The sequence below is a fragment of the Molossus molossus genome, unplaced genomic scaffold (genome assembly GCF_014108415.1).
Source record: "Molossus molossus isolate mMolMol1 unplaced genomic scaffold, mMolMol1.p scaffold_m16_p_12, whole genome shotgun sequence".
In the NCBI taxonomy this organism is placed as follows: Eukaryota; Metazoa; Chordata; class Mammalia; order Chiroptera; family Molossidae; genus Molossus; species Molossus molossus.
In genome coordinates, this window is record NW_023425347.1 from 57,767,366 (window position 1) to 57,788,003 (window position 20,638).

General features: G+C 39.1%; 1 protein-coding gene across 1 annotated transcript in view; it reads right to left on the minus strand.

Annotated features, from left to right (window-relative positions):
* The window catches only part of PATJ (PATJ crumbs cell polarity complex component), a 332,328-nt gene extending 311,707 nt beyond the window's left edge, over positions 1 to 20,621 (minus strand). The window contains exons 1-5 of the mRNA XM_036256685.1: positions 20,567 to 20,621; positions 4,995 to 5,050; positions 4,722 to 4,888; positions 2,241 to 2,432; positions 323 to 462 (exon numbers count right to left, since the gene is read on the minus strand). Of these exons, the coding sequence (XP_036112578.1) occupies positions 323 to 462; positions 2,241 to 2,432; positions 4,722 to 4,888; positions 4,995 to 5,016 (521 nt within the window). The 5' untranslated portion in view covers positions 5,017 to 5,050; positions 20,567 to 20,621. The remainder of the gene's footprint in view (positions 1 to 322; positions 463 to 2,240; positions 2,433 to 4,721; positions 4,889 to 4,994; positions 5,051 to 20,566) is intronic.
* Positions 20,622 to 20,638: the final 17 nt, after the last annotated feature.

A 20,638-nucleotide genomic window follows, 5' to 3' on the forward strand; every position in this document is an offset into this window, starting at 1 on the left:
TCCTAGCTTTGCAATCAGACAGTCTTGGAATCACATCATGGTTCCAGCATTAATAGCTCTGTGGCTATTGGTAATCAACTGAAACTCTCTGAAACTCAGCTTTCTCATCTATAACCCAGAGTAATATACCAATAGCTAGATGGCTGCCACAACTTTATGTGAAAATACCTGCAAAAGGCCTGACAAATGCATAGGAAGAGGGAGAGTTAAGTGTTAACTGCCACTGTTATGTTTTTATCACTTTCTTATTCTCTTTATAACAGTGTTCTCAGAATTGTTAGAAAAAAATGTTAGCAAAACACAAAATGGATATCTGTCTCACCTGTCCGCTATACTCCCTGGCTGTACTTCCTTCACGAAGATATTGACTTCTCCCAGATTTTCACTTCTGAGGGCTACCACGCTGAATCCAAGGCCACCAGTGGAGGGACGTTCTATATCTATATATTCAATTTGCCGGCCCTAAATAAGATTCAAAAAAAAAAAAAAAAAGCCAATGAAGAATATTTACTGAAGAACAGAAATTGCCATTCTGTGAAGAGCACAAAAACAGCTCCTTCTAAATCATCTCTACAAAACCAAATAAACTCAGCATTTCAATAATAAATTACTTCTGGAAATCACCTCACTTCATTATTTCAGCAGAACATAAGAGGGAGTGTGCAGTATTCTGCAACCTCAAGGAATAGAAGAGGTGTTTTCACAATTCGTTCACATCATGAGATGAGTCCCTAGCTGGATAAAAATACCAATGTCCTTTCCCACAGTAAATTCTAAATTACTGTTTACACTGTATTTATCTAAATTCTTTTGATGCAAAATAAATTTTTAAACAGGGAAAGCAAATTAGATATTATCAAACATATGCTGGTGTTTAGCCATAGTCAGAACCAGATGCATTATTTATTGTTTTAAATTCTATTGTGATGAATTAGTATTCTATTTTAATAGGTTAATTCAAAAGTTATGGAAAGGCCACCATTCAAATGTGCTGTAACTGTGACAAACAACTATTTTATTGCTTTTGTTAATAACTGCATTCATAAATTGAAAACTTCATAAATGTCATCACCTCACAAAAGCATCACACAGAAATAATTATTAGTCAAATTAGATATAGAACTATCACACCTTAAACAGATTCTTTTTAACTTTCAAACTTATTTCATTTTTTAAGACATATATTAGAAAATAAGGTGAAAAATGCAAAACATATCCAAAATTCAACTATTATTTCATTTTTAATAGGTATTAGGGATAAAACTGGACAACTCTTTAAAATGTTTCCCTAGATTTTCCTAATTATGTTAATTTTTTTTTTTTTTATCCTCACCAGAGGACATTTTTCCATTTTTTGTTCAGATAGAGTGGGAGGGCGAGAGAGAGAGAGAAACATCAACGTGAAAGGGACACATTGAGTGGTTGCCACCAGCACGACCCAACCAGGACTGGGGCGGGGACAAACTGCAACCGAGGTACGTGCCCTTAGTGGGAACCTAATCCGGGAACCCAGGTCTCTCTGAACCGCAGGTCAATGCTCTAACCGCTGAGCCAAACCGGCCAGGGCTAATTATGTTAATTCTAAGTCCCATTAAGTCTGCTTTGGCGCTCACTGGTTTGGCTCAGTGGTTAGAGTGTTGACCTGCAGGCCTGTGGACCAAAGAGTCCCGGGTTCAATTCCAGCCAAGGGCACGTATCTCAGTTGTGGTTAGTCCCCAGCCCTGTTGGGGTCATGCAGGTGGCAACCAATCAAAGTATCTCTCTCACATTGATGTTTCTCTCTCTCTCTCTCTCTCCCCCCCTCCCTCCCTCCCTCCCTCCTTCTCCATCTGAAGATAAATGTAAAAATATCCTCAGAAAAGGATTAAAAAAAAAGTTTGCTTTAATATAAAATTAAAAATAGTTTCAAGGGAAATATATCACCTGTATACATATTAATTTTCCTCCTATGATCAAAACCATTAAAATCTCTTTCCTGGCAAGTATAGAGATGTGTCACATTGGAGTGATTATCTAAAAATCTCTCCTCAGCACACATAGATATTTCCATATATAAGTTTAAGCCAATACATTTTCAACACACAGATTAGGAAATATGATCAATTCCTCCGAACAATATAAAAACACAGGCAACCAAACATAAAATAGCACATTTTAAGGCAAAAAGAGTGAGTATAGTTTTTTTTTACATATAACAGGAGAAATAAGCTTAATATTCCCATGACGAGAGAGAACTTTACCTGTGCCATCTGCTGAATGATTGAGTTAAAGTCTTCATTTCCCGGCTTAGGGGTCCAAGGAAATAACCCCGAGACAGTCGGGTTATTGGAGGACTGCTGGACATTCCCATTAATGGCTCCATCTGTGAAAACTAATAAACCTTTCCTAGAAAAATCAAAGTTGGCTGAACAATCTGAAGGTGTATGATTGAGCTGTTGGAGAGAAAAACAAAAGAGAATCAACAGAAACCTGCAGGAAACAAGTTATTTCAATTTATTAAATATTATATTTACCTATCACATGTAATTTTCATGTTAAATATATACATGTGAAAGAAATAAGTAATAGAGACGTGAATCTGTCTCTTTATAAGGCTATAAGTTTTATTTAGTATTACACAAATGTTTAACAGCTGAAAATGTGTTCTTGCTTCCTGTTTTCCTTAATTACCTGAAGTTAATAGCATGTACGACAGTTCATTACGCTTTACATACACAGATACATATAAACAGGCATGTAAGACATTGAGCCCTTTTGCATTTATCTGCACATTTCCATTTGGGGAGCCACAAAAGATCCACAGGCAGTGTGTAACAAAAATAATAATAACAGTATTTACTGAGCGCTTGCTATGAGCAAAGTACTATACCGAAACTCTTACATATTGCCTCATTTAATACTTACAACTGCTCTATGAGGTATTATTCCATTTTGTGAATTTGAAAACTGAGGCACACAGGGGAGCAGCAAATGAGTTACAGAGCCACTCAAACATTGGTACAAAAAACAGTAGAGAATCCTGTAATTATGGGGAACTGGAAAATGGGTTGATTTTTTAACTATCACTGGCTTAGATGAGTTCTAACACAGTGAAATAAAGGTAACATCAAGAACAAATGTAGCCTGGCCGGTGTGGCTCACTGGTTGAGCGTCGACCCATGCATCAAGAGGTCTCTGGTTCAATTCCTGGTCAGGGCACATGCCCAGGTTGTGGGCCAAATCCCCAGTGTGGGGCATGCAGGAGGTGGCCAGTCGATGTTTTCTCTCATCTATTTTTTTTTTATCTCTCTCTCTCCCTCTCCCTTCCTCTCTCTCTAAAAATCAATAAAAATATATATTTAAAAAAGAACAAATGTAAATAGGACCTCTTAGAAAAATTCAACACCCAGAGAAACTCTATGAGAACACTTATAGGAAAAAACCAAAAACTCAGGGATTTTAGAGTTGAATGGATAAAACATGATTATGTCTATAAAAACAGCAAACTATAAAAATATAAAAGATTTTTATAATGGAGTTAGTTAAGTCCACTTTGAGTCCAGTAAGAGTATTTGTAGTGATCTTTTCCAATTTCTATTGCTACAAGTAACAGTCACTGTTGTGATATAGGGCTCATCCTATGACCAGCGAATACAGAAAGATAACCTTCAATATTGGGAGTGCTAAAATTATTTATGAATTCTGATTTAGAGAAATTCAAAGAAAGACATGAGTGCATCATTTAATCCTTAATTAGTTATTAAAGAATCATTTGTTAAATATTTATGGACAAGTATTTTGGTTTATCAGCAAAAAACACTTTTCCCCAAAACTGTGTTAATTTTCACTTAACTCTGTTCTATTGTCTCCAATTACATTTAAAATTATCCCCAAATTTAATCTATAGGATAGCTATTTTTCAAGCTTAACTTCTAGACTAGATCATTTTAAATCAATTTACCATCTCTGACTCCAAAACACAGCAACCAAGAAGACAATTAAAACAGTAAATTTACATCACTCATAGTAGAGGTGCCACATGCCCTGTAATTTGACAACCATGTATTTAGAGTCTGCAAAAGTCCAGGTGCTACGCTATATGTAGTGGAAGAAACACATCAGTGTTAAAATACTGGGCGTATTGCTTCCGAGGACTTTCTAATCAGCTTGTCCATGGCATTTTATATTTATTTGATAACTATTAAGAGGTATAAATAATGTGCTACAAGGGCATGATCATTTTTTGCTAGAAAAAAGACTTCATAAAGAAAATGTATTTAAGCTAAATTCTACTTTATAATTTTGAAAAAACTGTTGAAAATTCCCAAAGCACCTGAACTTTACTTATTTTATTTAAAAAAATTGTTTCTTTATTGATTTTAGAGAGAGAGAGGAAAGGAGAGGGAGAGAGAGATAAAAACATTGATGAAAGAGAACATCAATTGGCCACCTCTCGCATGCCCAGCACTGGGGATTTGGCCCACAACCTGGGCATGTGCCCTGACTGAACTTTATTTATTTTAAAAAGTATAAAAACCATATTCTGAAGACAACCATAATTAATTTATTATCAACATTTTTACACTATCCATGCCCATCATATGCACAGGTCACAAGTCCCAACACAATCTCTTTGCTGAATTAAGAGTATTTAGAGACAACTTGCATCTGTCTTTACATCTTTTTATCTTTCTTGGCTGGATTGAATATATGAACATGTAAAACCCTGATGGGTAACTTACGTGTCCCTTGAGTTGCTTGATGGACTGCTGAAGTGTGAGTATCTGGTTGAAGAGAGGACTCTTTAGTGTCTCATAAAACATAGATAGCTTCTCATTCTGCGAGGTGTCACCCTTCTCCTGTAATTTCACTTTCAGGCGATCGATAATTTGCAGGACCTGCAGTTTATCTTATTTGAAGAAGGATAACCAAAGTACAAGTTAAATTCCATCTTATATTCTGATTTTGAATTAATTATTAATTATTTAGTGGTAGAAGTATTATATCCAGAATACCTGTAGCAGCATTTTCAGGCATTTTGAATTATTGTCTTCAATCACTTTAAAGAAACCTAGAGAAAAAAATTTAAATACAAAAGATGATTTTACATTAGTGCATACATGTCTATAGTCCTATACAAAATTATAGAAAACCTCCAGAACATTCCCTTTTTAAAAATAGTTTGTTGATTTTGAGAGAGAGAGAGAGAGAGATATTGGTGTGAGAGTGAAACACCAACTGGCTGCCTCCTAGCAGGGATCAGAGCCCACAACCCTGGCATGTGCCCTGACAGGAAATTGAACCTGCAACCTTTTGGTACACGGGATGACATCCAACCCACTGAGCCACACCCACCAGGGCAAGAACATTCTTGATCAAAAGACTTCACTCAGGATATTCAAATTAAACCACAATGAGGTGCCACTACACAACACTATGATGACTAAGTAGAAAGCAAGACAACAGATAATACTTCGTGTTGACAAAGATGTGAGGCAACTGGAATTCTCAGATATTGCTAACAGGAAAGTAAAACGGCACACTTTGAAAATTGTTTGGCAGTTTCTTATAAAGTTAAATATATACTTAATATATGACCCAGCATTTTCAAGAGAAATGAAAATATTTACCCACAAAAGATCTGTACATGAATGTTCATAGCATTTTTATGTCTCATAAAATTTTATGTCCCAAACTAGAAAATACCAAATGTCTAATAATCGATGAGTGGATAATACTCAGAAGTAAAAAGGAAAAGAATTACTGATACATATAACATGGATGAATATCAAAAATAGTATGTTGAGGGAAAGAACCAGACAAAAAGAATATAAACAGTAAAATTTCATTCATATGTAGTTCAACCTTTAGTTACAGATTAGTTTACCTGGACAGGTGGAAAGGAGTTGACTAGAAAGGAATTTGAAGAAGCTTTTTGGGGTGATGAAAATATTCTATGTTTTAAATGGGGTACTCTTTACACAGATGTATATGTTTGTCAAAAATTCACTGAAGTATATATTTTGAATCAGTACATTTTATTTTATGTAAATTATACTTTAAGAAAGTTGATTTTTCAAAAGAAAAGAATATCCAAATTAAGGGATCAAAAAGATTTGAAAAAAAAGTATCTCCAAGAGGCACAAATGATCCCAGACTCTTACTAGTCATCTGAGAGGGTCCCCAAAAGGTAACCACTCAATCTGGCATTTTCTATTAATGTTTTTTAAATCCAGTGATTAGCTCCAGCTAGCCTAAAATGAAATATGATTGAAATTCGAAAAGCTAGCAAAACCTTTGCTATCATTAGCATAGGTATCTAGATTATAATAAAAGAAGGGGAAAAGGGAATCAGACACTGTTGAGCCTGATGGACTGGAGAGCTGAACAGGATGGTGGGACTGCTTCGCTGGACTTTGCATCATTCACAGGCACCTCAGAGGATTGCAGCATTTCTCCAACAAGAGAGGAAGGATCAAAGTTCCAATCTCCCCAGGGTACAACCAGTCCATTTGCCCAGACTATGGGGTGAGAGTGGGGTAGAGAGATAAACAATAAAGGGGTAAGTGCTTCTACTGTGAGGCATGTATAGTAGGAGCCAAGATGGCAACCATAAAGGCCTGTCTGTCTAGCCTGGGAAAAGGATCGGATTGGATAGGGACAAAGAACACCAGAAGACTTAGGAAATAGATTGGTTAGGGGGAGTACCCATCAGAAGCCCTCAAAAGACTGAAAGGGCATCTGGTCCTTCCCAAGCCCAAGCTAATGTAATCAGTCTCACAAAGGTTCCTTTCTCTTTCTCTCTGTTTCTCTGTCTGTTTGTCTCTCTCTCTCTGGCTGGGTAACATATGCTTGCCCCATGCCCTACTGAATTCTCTGTCCAAAACAGTCATGCAGCCCTAGCAGCTGGGTAGCTGGGAGCCCCGCAGATTCCAAAAGCAGGCTCCAAGCACAAATCTGGTTACAGCAATTCAGGGCCTCAGGGCCTGCGACAGTGCAGCTGAGAACAGTCTAAGTTAGCCAGATAAGGACAGGGACTGAACCTATAGCACAGAATTTCTGGATTTTGGCCTTTGTTCTGGGCCCGATGAAGACGAGGCTGGACTTCTTTCACAGTGGGAGCAAGCTGAACCCCAGACAGGCCTTTGAATTTGCTTCTACAATAAACCTAACCACTAAACCTTATCCTCTCATACATGGGTCGCTGGAATGCTTGCCTCCAAATTCCGTAAAAGGACCCCATTTCCACTGCAACACTATGCCCAAGCTGGTGCTTTTGCAGTGGTCGTTTTTCATTAGTGGTACAGTGTTGTAATAAGCTACCAAAGAAATATTAGTATTATAGAGTAAAATTTTTTTTTTTTTATCCTCACCCGAGGATATTTTTCCATTTTTTGTACAAGTAGAGTGGGAGGGAGAGAGAGGAAGGGAGAGAGAGTGAGAAACATCGATGTGAAGGGACACATCGAGTGGCTGCCACCCGCACGACCAACCAGGGCCGGGGACAAACTGCAACCGAAGCACGTGCCCTTAGCGGGAACCGAACCCGGGTCTCTCCGGACCGCAGGCCAACGCTCTAACCGCTGAGCCAAACTGGCCAGGGTGTAAAAGTTTTCTTAAATCAGTACATTTTGCTGAATGAAATCTTTGTCTTCTAATTCAAATCTTTGGCTTCTATTTAATTCAAGGTCACTAAGTAAGAAAGCATATTAAAAATCAGTAAGGGGCATCATTGGTATTGATAAAAGGCCTATGTATTCCATCCAAATGTTCACTGGATTCAATGAGCAGTACCAAAAGCACTGTTGAATAGAGCATCACAGAAACACTTCTGATGTGCTCAGCATCTCAAGTGTGCAACCCTCACAACTACCCATTTACAGGTAACTGAACAACAGGGCAGTCACAATGGCACCATCCTTTTCTATGGCAAGATGCACCACCCTCCCCCAACTGACAAGAGCAGCTTTGTGGTAATTAATACATCAACCTCTCTAAATCAAAGAATGCAAGCCAAAACTATGAGCTGATATTTTTTACTGTCATTTTGGCATTTTTAAAAAACTAATAATAACCTGTACTCTAGATGCCGTGGTAAAACAGGTGAGAATATAAATCTACACAATTTTTTTAGGAGAATATAGCAATATTTACCAATATATTAAATTTACATTTTTTTACCCAGAATATCTACTTCTGACTGTCCCTCCTAAAGAAATATTTATAAAAGAGCACACAGATGTGTGTACAAAGATATTTATATTTACTGCGTTTTCTTGTTTTAGTAATTTTTTGTTGTTTTGAAAGTATTACAAATGTCCCTCTTTTTTCCCCTCTGACCCCCTCCTCCCTGCTCCCACTCCCCTCCTGATTTCCCCAACCTAATGTCTGTGTCCATTGGTTGTGCATATATGCATATAAATTCTTTGGTTTATTTCTCCCACTCCTCCCACCCCCTATCCCTCTGAGGTTTGTTAGTCTGTTCCCTACTTCCATGTACTGCATTGTTTTTAATAACAAAACTCCTGGACTTGGATTTGGCTTGTGTAGATTTAATAATAATAACAACAAGAATAAACTCCTGGAAAATGGAACTATCAAAAGCAACCAGTCATTAAAGTAATAAAGTAGGTCTGAATGCATTGAAATGGGGATGGGATGGAAACAGTAAACAGAAAGCCTGTGGCTTACTCTGTCAGTTAGGGATTCCCAGCTTGATACCGGACCTTCAAGCAAACAGGCTAAAGGTCTTTAATAGATAAGAGAGTCCCTTGTTTTAAAATGTCAGGAAATACCTGATCTGTCTTAATTGCTTTTCGTAAATAATCTGAGAATGTATGGACTTTTAAGGCATGCCTAGCTGTAAGATCAGAGATAATCATACAGACATTTTCTATTTGTATAACTAATGGAATATAAAACTTGTGATTCCTCAAACAGAAAAGGTTTTGATATTGTTCAGAACTTGTCTGGTAACAAGCCCCCAACCCCCCAGCCAAAAAAGTGTCCTGAGGTTGAATTTCACTCTTGTAAACAAATTAAAAATTACAGTAAAAGTCTGTTAGGAATACACTTATAAATGACTTCATGTCAATCTATATGTAACTAGGTATTGTGGATGTAAAAGGGGCCACATACTAAATGAATGGCAGGCTTTACGAATTCAGAGACCTAAAGTCACTCTATATGACGGTCTGAAAATAAAAGCAAGTCATAGCAGGTAGTCATGTCCTAGGCCGTATCTTCCCTGACAAAGGTCAATCTTTACTTTAACTGAGTCTGTCTATTGTCTTTTTGCATCTATGATAACATACCTTTGGAATGTCAGAGCAATTACCTTTTTTCCAGACCCCTCACTGCACCAGAGCAGAGATCACAAAACCCCTCATTGTTATTGTTATCATGTTAATCGTTAACTACCCTATACCCATATGTGTAAAAGAAATATATGTCTATTCTTTTCACTTTTTATTCAATCCCAGAGATTCCCTGTTTTGCTTTCTCCCACCTCCCTAATCTATCACCAATGAATTTTATGTAATCCCTTATGCCTCCTCCTTTGACTGTAATGTATAAAATAAGGTGCAAAACTGCCATTCTGTGGAGCATTTTCTCAATCCGTTGAGATTGTGCTTCTCGGCAATTGTCAGTTTGGTTCAAATAAACACAAAAATTCTCTACAGGTTTAAACATTTCTTATGTATTTATGTTGATGATATGGCCTAATATGGAAGAAAGTGGCATGCTGTGGAAGCTGGGCCTACAGGCTGGAGTTTTCTCGAGCAAGGAATGTCTGTCCCTGGCTCCTGTGCCAGCCTCCTGCCTATAAGCTCTGAATCATGAGTAAGTTTTGGTGCTAGCGAAGATCTCTCACTCATATGCTTTTGACAAGTCAACCCTTTGTGTTAACACAGGTGATACTGTTGTAATTAACCTAGTTATGAATAACAGGAAGGGAGCAGAGGGAAGGCATGCCATTTGTACAGCTTTGCCAGGAAGCTGCAGTTTAACACTCCCTAGGGGACCACAGGTCTGTTCCCCACAGATCCCTGCGGGAAGGGAATGAACAGGGGGAGAACAGATGCATGCCCAGTAAAGTCCAGGTGACATAGGGAAGGGACTTGCCTCAGTCACACCTGGGAACATGTCATTCATTGGTCAGAGTAGGCGTGGCACCTGCAAGCATGGGAAGATTTGAGATATTTACTTTCCTAAATAAAGGAGTTTACTCTCCTGGCTCCCTCTTAGTTGACTCCTGGGTTGTGGGGCTCTCACACTCCTGCATTTACACACATGGGTCACAGCCATGTGGACCCCACACAATGGACTACAACTAGTCTAATGCTATACCGGACCCAATTCCACCATGGAAAGGAAACTTCGGACACTGGCTTTGCTACTAGCTCTACTGAAGTCTCCAGTTGCTCATCTTCCAGGACTGGATTAAGGAAAATGGGACTTTGGAATCCTAGAGATGTAATTCCAGCAAACAAAAATCACTCATCCTCCTGTGCAAGTCTCAGGAAATTCTTTTTCTTGAACTATCATAAGGACCCCACGCCAAGCACCCAATGGGAAAGAGGGTACCCTCCTTCCACCAATAACAAAGGGACATTATTTAATATACACAACTGAATAAGGGAAAACAAAGTTTCAACATATATGCATTATTTTCTCCTTTTCATAAAAAAATACACATATTTGTGTGTGTGGGTTTTTAGACTTACATAGTCAACTTAATAATAGTGATTACTTCTAGAAAGTAGAAGTGGGGATGGGGAGATAAAAAATTAGACTTTTACTTTACAGATTTTAGTGCTGTTTGAACATTATTAACAAAGCATGTATTGTGCACTGGCCAGTTTGGCTCAGCGGTTGAAGCATTGATCTGTGGACCATAGAGTCCCGGGTTCAGTTTCCACTAGGGGCACGTACTAAAAAAAAAAAAAAAAAAAGATTTAAAAAAAGCATGTATTGCCCTGGCTGGTTTGGCTCAGCAGTTAGAATGTCAGCCCACAGACTGAAGGGTCAAGGGTTTGATTCCTGGTCAAGGGCATTTACCTGGGTTGCAGGTTTGATCTCCAGCCCCAGTTGGGGTCATTCAGGAGGCAACCAATCAATGTGCTCTTATGTCTATGTTTCTCTCTCCATCTCTTTCTCTCTCCCCCTTCCACTCAATCCAAAAATCAATGGAAAATATCCTCAGGTGAGGATTAACAACAACAAAAAGCATGTATTCATTTTATAGCTTAAAAAATAAAAGAAACAAAAACATAATGGCTAGATGGCCTAATGAGAGAGCAAAACAGATTTATAGCAAGATAATAACAGCCCAATGGGATAATTATATTGTAAAGCACTTATATACAATAACAGAGGTGCATATGTACCATATGCTAAGAGAAATCATACAGGGAGAGTGACTAACTCTGCCTAGGGAAGTTTGGGAATGATGAAATGAGAATACATTAGAAACCTCTCTTAAAAGAAAAAGAATGGGGTATAAGAGTAAAGTAACCATTTGTCCTCTTTTGCCTAAAACAGTCTCAAATTACCCAGCATTATTATTAACAGTGCTCCATTTTACTCTCAGTGTCCCAGTTTGAATGAATATAGGACTTCTCTATGTAAGTGGTTCTCAAATTTTAGCATGCATCCAACTCACCTGGAAGGCTTGTTAAAACACACATTGCTGGGGCCCACCCCAGTGTTTCTGACTCTGTGGGTCTGAACTGAGGCCTGAGAATTTGCATTTCTAACAAAGTTTCCATGTGATACTGATGCTCCCAGCCTAGAGACCACAGTTTGAAAACTACTGCATACAGGTATGAAAAGTGTATGACTTTCTGTAAGAATAGTAACTAGCTCTAAATGACCTAGTTAGTACATAGTCTCTAAAAGTAGCAGAAAGGGCAAAAAACGTAGTTGAGACCACTATACGTATGGGCGGCAATCTGATGCCTGGCCACAGACAGATAAGTACTAAAACTGGGAATACGCATTTAGGAACCATGCAATGTGGCAGAGTAATTTATATCTATTAAATTTAGTAATAAAAAAAATTTGACTTCCCTTGTACTTCTTTCTTTTTTTTTTTTTTTTTTTTTTCATTTTTCTAGCGGTTCACTTTTTTAATTTACAAAAATATCAGTCCTTGAAAGACTGAGTGGGAAAACCCTGATCTTTCACCAATGAGAGTTTGAGAAGCACTGGTTTACATAAGACCACTCTGAGAGGGGCCTTATAAATAATGCTAAGTAGACTGGTCTTTATCCTGTAAGAAACCGGAAGTAATTAAAAGCTTTTAAAGGAGGGAAGTATTGAGTCCAGATTTATATTTAAAAAGGTAATTCTGGTAATAGGATAGATTAGTGGTCTTCAAACTTTTTTAAACACACATTCCCATCAGTAAAAATATGTTGACCACTCACCTTAATTAAATTATTTTTTTTATTTTAATTTTTAAATTTATCTTTATTGTTCAAAACTGTTACAGATATCCACCCTCTTTCCCCCATTGGCACCCTTCAGCCTGCTCCTGCCCCACCCCAGGCCTTCAAATATAAACATATACTATTATATTTACACATCAAATGTGTTTTAAAACACATAAGATGCCCTGGCCAATTTGGCTTAGCAGTTAGAGTGTCAGCCTGAGGACTAGAGAGTCCCAGGTTCGGTTCCACTGAGGGCACATACCTCAGTTGCAGTTTGTTCCCGGCCCTGGTTGGGGTCATGTGGGTGGCAACCAGTCGATGTGTCTCTCTCACATCGATGTTTCTCTCTCTTCCTCCCTCTCTCCCTCCCACTCTGTCTGAAGATAAATGCAAAAATGTCCTCAGGTGAGGATAAAAAAACACAAAACACATATAAACTAGATATGTCATAATAGGTAAAAACTAAAAAGCAAGGTTTTACTGTCACCTTTCTATCCTCCCGATGGATCATGCTGCACATTTTAGAAACCATAGTGGTAGAGTGTCCCTTGGTAAGGGCAAAGGGTAGAAACTGGTTGGCCATCCAATCTTCTGACTCACATTTAATAAAGGCTAAACTATGTCCTCAAAGCAGGAATGGAAAATTACTACCATTCCGTGGTGTTGGGTTAAATCTAGGGGAGGGGACTAGAACCTTCAGAACATATGAAGACAGAAGGAAGGAATGTAACCCTACGGCTGAACATCCAGCAAGCAGCACTCAGGTCCCACTCATATTACAGTCATTGGAAATCTTCAGCCAACAACTTTGACCTATTTGACTAGGCTAAAGAATCAACGGTGCTTACAGCAAGAAATTTCCAGTTTGTTTAAACATGGCAAAGCTGAGTCTAACCTGTCATAGATCGGCTACCTATAATAGATCATAATCAAAACATTAGACTGCCACAGTGTGCCGCTGTCCTCATAGTTGTACAGCCTCCAGAGGACGAGTGGTTCATTATGCTCAGCAGCTTCTACTCCATCATTGATCAAGAGAGTTTGTACCATGAATTTTTCATGTCTGGTTCACTGTAGGATTTCAGTGAAGGAAATTATTATAATATTGTGGTTTTTTATTAAAAAAAAAAAAAAAATACCCAGGCCCTTAGCCATCACCAATTAATGGAATATTTGGGAGAAAAAGCTGATGCACAGATAAAATTTAATTTAAATTTCTAGGTAGAGGAAACTATTGAAAAGATTTATTAACCTCCTCAGTTCAAGAATTTGAGTTAAGGATCCTGAGGAACACTTTGCAGACTAGCAGACAAGACAGTAACTCCCCCAAGATCTTTTATACTTTTATCTGAAAATTAACAAGACATCTTATGCTTCTGTCTTGAAAATGTGGGACCAGAAGATAACTGGCTATCTGTTTGAGAAAGAACAGGTATTCAGCCTCTAACTGCAGGTGTGAATTGGGCTGATCACAATTAGACCGAACATAACTCTGCAATGGGAATTCCCCAGAGCTCAAGGGAACCAGGGATTCTGAACAAACTAAAAGCTATTACAGTCGTCCCTGCCACTTCATGCTTCAACCTTCGCGGCTTCACTCTATTACGGTTTTTTCAAATATATTCATTAAAAAGTTGATCAAGACAGTGAAAATGATACAGCACGTGCTCGGTTGTCTGAGTCAATTATACACCCCTGTATTACAATTAAAATGAAAATTACTATATGTGTGGACTGTAGGCCTATGTATTTGAGCACCCTAGGAATCCTTCAACGCCGGGTGCGACCGCTAGCGTCTGGAACTGATTAACTGTGATAAACGAGGGACAACTGTAAATGTAAATAAAGTCATGATTTCAGAAGATATTAAAAAATTGAAGTTCATGAACAACTTTCAGTTTATATTGCTTCCTTTGGAGTGCAAAGCTCGGGTTGTGTCTAATCATCATGCCACTGTCCTTAAAGCTCAACATTAAATGGAAAACAAACTCCCCTAGCCAATGGTGGCATTTCCCTGTAACTGCAAATAAACACTTTTGCCGTGTTAATGCAGAGTCAAGACAGGTGCCCTAGCCCTGTGTCCCTACCAAATAATAAGGCCTTTTCTAAACCCCTTGGGAAAACAAAACACTGTCTTTTTGGCTGCTGCCAAAACACTATACTATATTCCTGGGCTTTCAGATACAGATATATAAATTCCAGAATAATTTTGATATTTTAGGGCCATACGCTTAAGCCATAGGCAATGTTTAAGTCCACTAAATGATGAACATTCAGGATATGTTAAAATTGAAGCAGAAAGATACCATGTTAAACTCAGAATCAGAACTGAAAATTGAGTCAGTTCTTCTGAATAGTTCAGTTGGCTAAATACTAATTTTCTCATTGAACTATTCGAAGTTAGTTAATGCATATCAATATTCTGCCTGTAACTTGCCCACTTTGAACAAAGTTAAGCTGTTTTATGGTATGCTTTTGTATTCCTGGTGGTGTCAGTTTTCTCCAATGATTGACAAAAAAAAAAAAAATCTGGGCGATTTTCACATACATGGATCTCTGATCATGTAGCCAGTCCCCATTGAAAAGACCTATGATTTCATAATCTTCACTAATGATTAGTTTCCACCTCAAATATATTGTTCAATTCTTTCATACCATAGACTGTGTGCCCTTAACTTCTCTCCAGAAATATGGTCAAGCCATTTTTGCATGCTTGTGACATTGAAAAGAATCCTAGAAAACTGTGAAATAGGCCAAACTAGGCTTTAGATACCCTTCTCATCAATATTCACCCTCCTTTCTCCTCCTGGCCTTTTCCCAAAAAACAGTTTATCTGTCACAAAACCAAGTAACTAGTTTTTTTTTTGGTGACTACTGTGCACAATGCAAGGTCATTGTGTATAACATCTCATTTATCTTCTTAAAATGTATTATCATCTCCATTTTGCAAATGTAGAAAACTTCCTATAGTTTCAAAATACCCAGGGAAAAGTACTTTGGAAAAAGTAATAACAGAGGAAGACAACATAGATACCATGGATAGGAGTAAATTTCACCTTGGGAGGGAGGGAAGTTCAACTGTTAATGACTTTTCCCACAGATAACTACTTTAAAAATGAGAATCAGATATTTCAAATTTTCAGTACAGACAAAAGGTTTGTCAACCCGACTCTCAATATCCACTGAACTCATCTCCTTCCTTCATTAGAAGCTCCAGAAAATAACTCCAAAGGAAACCACTTTTCTTAAGGCAGAAGCCCGACCCAGTCCCTATTATCAAAGCTACACCCATGAATTAGGGGCTAAACATAAATGAAAAGTGGTCTGCCCCTAAAAGCCGTCAGATCAGGGCCTGAAAGCAACCTACCAACCAGGCAAGGTGTGCAGAGCGCCAAAGCAAAGGACAAGATTTCGGTTTGCTTTGCTTATTTTTTTCTTTGTATGAGTAAGACCAACATTGGAGAATGCTCATCTCACAAAGATTTCACTAACTTCTTTTAACCACAATGCAGTTTCACAACTGCATGCAATCAATATAGAAAGAATTCTAATCCGAAATACTTAAAATGCACACTGCCTTTGTTTACAATAGTATGTTTCGCAGGTGTTAAACTATATGAATGGTGATTATATTGCATATTTATCCTTCAGCAATTTGCTTTTTTAGCTCAACTTTATATTTTTAAAGGTTTTGTCATGATGATATACACAGCTCCTCTTTATTCATTGTAATTTCTAAATAGTATTCCACTGTAGGAATACATGATTTCTTCATCCAATTTCCTGTAAGTGAACATTTAGATTGTTTCCTATTGACCATTAACACAAAAACAGGATTACAGTCCAGCCAGTGTGGCTCAGTGGTTGAGCATCAACCCATGCACCAAGAGGTCACCAGTTCGATTCCTGGCCAGGGCACATGCCCAGGTTGTGGGCCCAATCCCCACTGCGGGGCATGCAGGATGTGGCCAATTGATGTTCTCTCTCATCGGTATTTTCATTTCTATCTCCCTCTCCCTTCCTCTCTCTCTAAAATCAGTAAAGAAAAAAAAAATTACAAAAAAAACCCCCACACAGTATTAGAATTAAATATCTATTTTGAATATCAACTTTTTCCTAGTTTATCCAATAACCAATTCCTGAAATATGGGAAACTGTATAGCCTATAAGCTCAGAAATCACAGATCCTGGAATCTACTCCTCAAACCAGCTCTGTGGTTCTTGTAGCCAATTGTTTAAATCTCCCTACACCGCAGTTCCCTCATTTGTAAAATAGAGTTAATGAAAATGACTAAATATTTATAGTTGAAAGAACTAAATAAGATATTATAAAGCATTTGGCCTGGCACACAGTACGCATCAATAAATGGTAGCTACTAATATGATTAACATCTATGTACAATCAAAATTATTTAAGTTATTTTAGGGGCTTCAAAAAAGCTAATTAAGCCCTGGCCAGTTTGGCTCAGCAGTTGGAGCATAGGCCTATGGACCAGAGAGTCCTGGGTTCAGTTCCCACTAGGGGCACATACCAAAAAAAACAACAAAAACAAAACAAAACAAAAAAGCTAATTAAATTAATTTACTTTTTAAAAAAAAAATTGATTTGAGAGAGAGGGAGAAAGGAAGAGAGGGAGAGAAAAACATCAATGTGAGAGAGAAATAGCTATCAGTTACCTCCCATACATGCTGGGACCAGGGATCGAATCCAAAAATTAAGTCTGTGCCCTGACCGAAAATTGAATCTATGACCGTTCAGACATACCAGCCAATAATCGAATCATTTTAGCCGAGATTTTGCTCTGTAGTCAGTAATGGTTTCTTTCAGAAGACTGACCAGCAAAAATTTTCATCAATGCAATGAATATAAGGGAGGGGAGTATAGAAAGACCTACAACTTGGGAGTTTAAAAAATCAGTTTACAAATAGGAATGTAAGTGCTTCAGTAAACTAAAACCTCTTACGAATAAAAATACTCATACTACATTCCAGTGCTGTTCAATGAAAATATAATGTGAGCCACATTATAAATTTTCTAGTAGCCACATGAAAAGGTAAAAAGAAACAAGTAAAATTAATTTTAATACTGTATTTTACTTAACCCAATCTATGCAAATAATCATTTCAATATGCAAATGATATTCTCAAATAATGAGGTATTTTAGACTTGTTTTTACACTAAATCTTCAAAATCTGATGTGTATTTTACCTTTATGGCGCATCTCGATCCCAGTAAGGCCTATTTCAAGTGCCAGTAGACAGTCATGTGTGCAGGTGGCTAGCCATGTAGACAGTGCGGTTTTAACCTATGCCTTTTCCGAACAATTCCCGTAGAGTGTTTTTAGCAAACACTTTTATTGGCTAATACGGTCTCTATTTCTTTTATCAAAGTAACTATAGGGTGAGAACACTCACCAACTTGAGTTCTTCCCAATAAAAGTAGCACAACTCCATAATTTCATCAGAATTAAACATTTTTGAAGAAGCAAAAAGTGGGAGAATAGTGGCTTACAGTTTACAAGACACATTCTTTCACGTTATTTCATTTCAACCTCCCCAAAACTCAGTGGGATAGATCATTTACAAATGAGAAAACAGAGGACCAAAGTCAAGTGATTTGCCAAGAGTTACATTGGTAAGTGGACCCAATTCCATGTACCCAAACTACACGGGCAGCACAGTTGTACAAATGCAGAAAGTAAGTGGGCTCTATTTCTTCAGGGTAGATCTACCCCAGGACCAAAGAAAGGGTATTCACAGGCTCTAAATCTCTCTCCATTTACACCAGAACCTGAAATCAGAGCTTTAAAAAAGGCATTCAAATCTAAACCAAAAAACACCTGAGTGTGGCAAAACAAAACACAGCACTGGTCAAGTAATCTCGAATGTTAAGGTGGAATAGTCCTGCTTCTCAAAGAATTGACTCTAGTACCAAGATGGGCAAAGTCTTGCCCTGGCCGGTTTGGCTCAGCGGTTAGATCGTGGGCCTGCGGTCCTAAGAGACCAGGGTTCGGTTCCCGCTAAGGGCGAGTACCTCGGTTGCAGTTTGTCCCCGGCCCTGCGGGTGGCAGCCACTCGATGTGTCCCTTTCACATTGATGTTTCTCTCTCTCTCTGTTCCTCTCTCTCCCTCCCACTCTACCTGAACAAAAAAATGGGAAAATGTCCTCGGGTGAGGATAAAAAAAAAAGATGGGCAAAGTCTTAAGTAAACAAATGAAACCCCATTTTGGCTTCCCCAATCTAACAACTTTTTGTTAAACTTTAACAAAGCAAGTAAATTCAGATTGCTTGGTTGTTTAGCTTAAGGATAATTATTAAATGCTTTTAAGTAAAAATGCAGTTACAAGGATTACTGACTGAATGCCGAAGCACTGTCTCACATCACAGGGTTCTAAAAGTGAACTTACTATTGGAAATTTACAGACTTTTCTTAATCTGAATACAAACTAAAAGACTATACCATAATTTTATTAGTGGTTATTTTCAGTGGTAGGTGGGGTTTATGAGTGTTTTTAGTTCCTTTTCTAAAAATTCTCTCCAATGAATCTATGTTAGCTTTATTGTTATAAAAATATTAATATTATGACTTAAACTTATTAAGGCATCTTTAAATACAGATGGGGGCTTAAAACAATTTCTTTTCAACTTTAAACAAAGCTAGTATTTTGATGGCAAGCTCATCTCATGTAACCTTTAATAGGGTCTCAATTAACAAGGGCAAATTCTTTCAAAACTCAGTTTATAACTTCTATCCATAAAGTACCTTCCAGGACTCATATTAACTTTCTAATTATTTTAAAATTTTTGATAAACCTTATAAAAAGCCTTTAGGGCCTAGAAACATGAGGATCATTTTAGCTAAAAGTCGCAATCTCGCCTTTTTCTGATGCTGCAAAATGAATCCATTTGAGTTTTTACCCCAAACCCTCCCTAGTTTTCCTTTAAAAAAGATGTGTGAACTTATATGCATATATGTATAACCAGTGGACACAGATAACAGTGCGGTGAAGGCCGGAGGGGGGTGTCAATGGGGGGAAAAAAGAAGGGACATCAGTAATACTTTCAACAATAAAGATAACTTAAAAATAAAAAAAGATGTGCGCAAATGAATTGGCAACCAATAGGAGCTTAGACCGACCAGAATGTGATATTACCATCCTAGGTGTTAATTGAGATTTCTTTTTCTTCTAGCTCTCCAGAAGACTTCTTCGTTCATTTAAGAAACACTTGTTTGTTGTGCGCCTATCAATGGCCAGGCTCCAAAAGCAGCTGAGAAGCACCCTAGAGAAATAAGGCCCTGAAAGGCTCACCCTCTCAATCGCGGAGACAAACGAATAAACAACTGATACCAATCCAAAGTGATAAAAGCCATCTGGAGATTGGACAAAATGCCAAGTGAACACTCCAGGGGGAGATTCATCGACCTGCTAGGTGTGCTGGGAGGACTGGGGAGCTTTGGAGGGGGGCGGGTAAGGATCTGAAAATGCTTTCCTGAGCCAAACTTAAAGCAAGAAACCGGCAATTTCCCCAAAGGCTGGAAGTCAGAGCAGTTCCCTCGGCATCTACAAAGTGAGGCTAGCAGAGCCCAGGCCTGATCGCCGGCCTGGGAACTCGGCTACGTAACCACCAGGCGCCCAGATAGGGCCGGGGCCAAGCAGCCCCCCTCGTTGGGGTCTGAGCACCTTCCTTCTTCGGTCCCCGAGGCAGGTCACCACCTGTTCACTTTCACCGTCACCGGTTGAGGAACGACTCTGCCCAGCTCTGGGCGCAAAGCGCAGCCACCGATCTGGGTGCAAAATTTGATCCCTGCCACTCCCGGAACAGCAGTGGGCCGAGATTTGAGGGCCGCCAGAGCTGGCCGAGGCGGGGCGGGTCCGCAGCGGGCGGCCTCGGGCGAGCCCCGGCCTGGAGGGCAGGGGCCACGGCGGGGTCACCCGGGCCGAGGCGGGAGGACCGCGCCCCGCACCCTCTGCGGCCCGGCGCTCGGCCGGGCGGCGCCCTCCGACTCCGGTGCCACCTCCTCCCCGAGGGCGGGCAGAGGGCGCGCTGGCAGCAGGGGAGGTGGCTCCGACGAGCTGCCCCCGGCCGGCCGCGAGGCGCAGGGTCCCGCTCGCAGCGCGCACCCGCACAGCCGGGACCCCAGCTTTACCTGGTCGGGCGGAGACGCGGGTGGGAGCCCGGAGCGGGCGCACCGGCGGGCGTGCGGGCGCGGCGTCGGCCC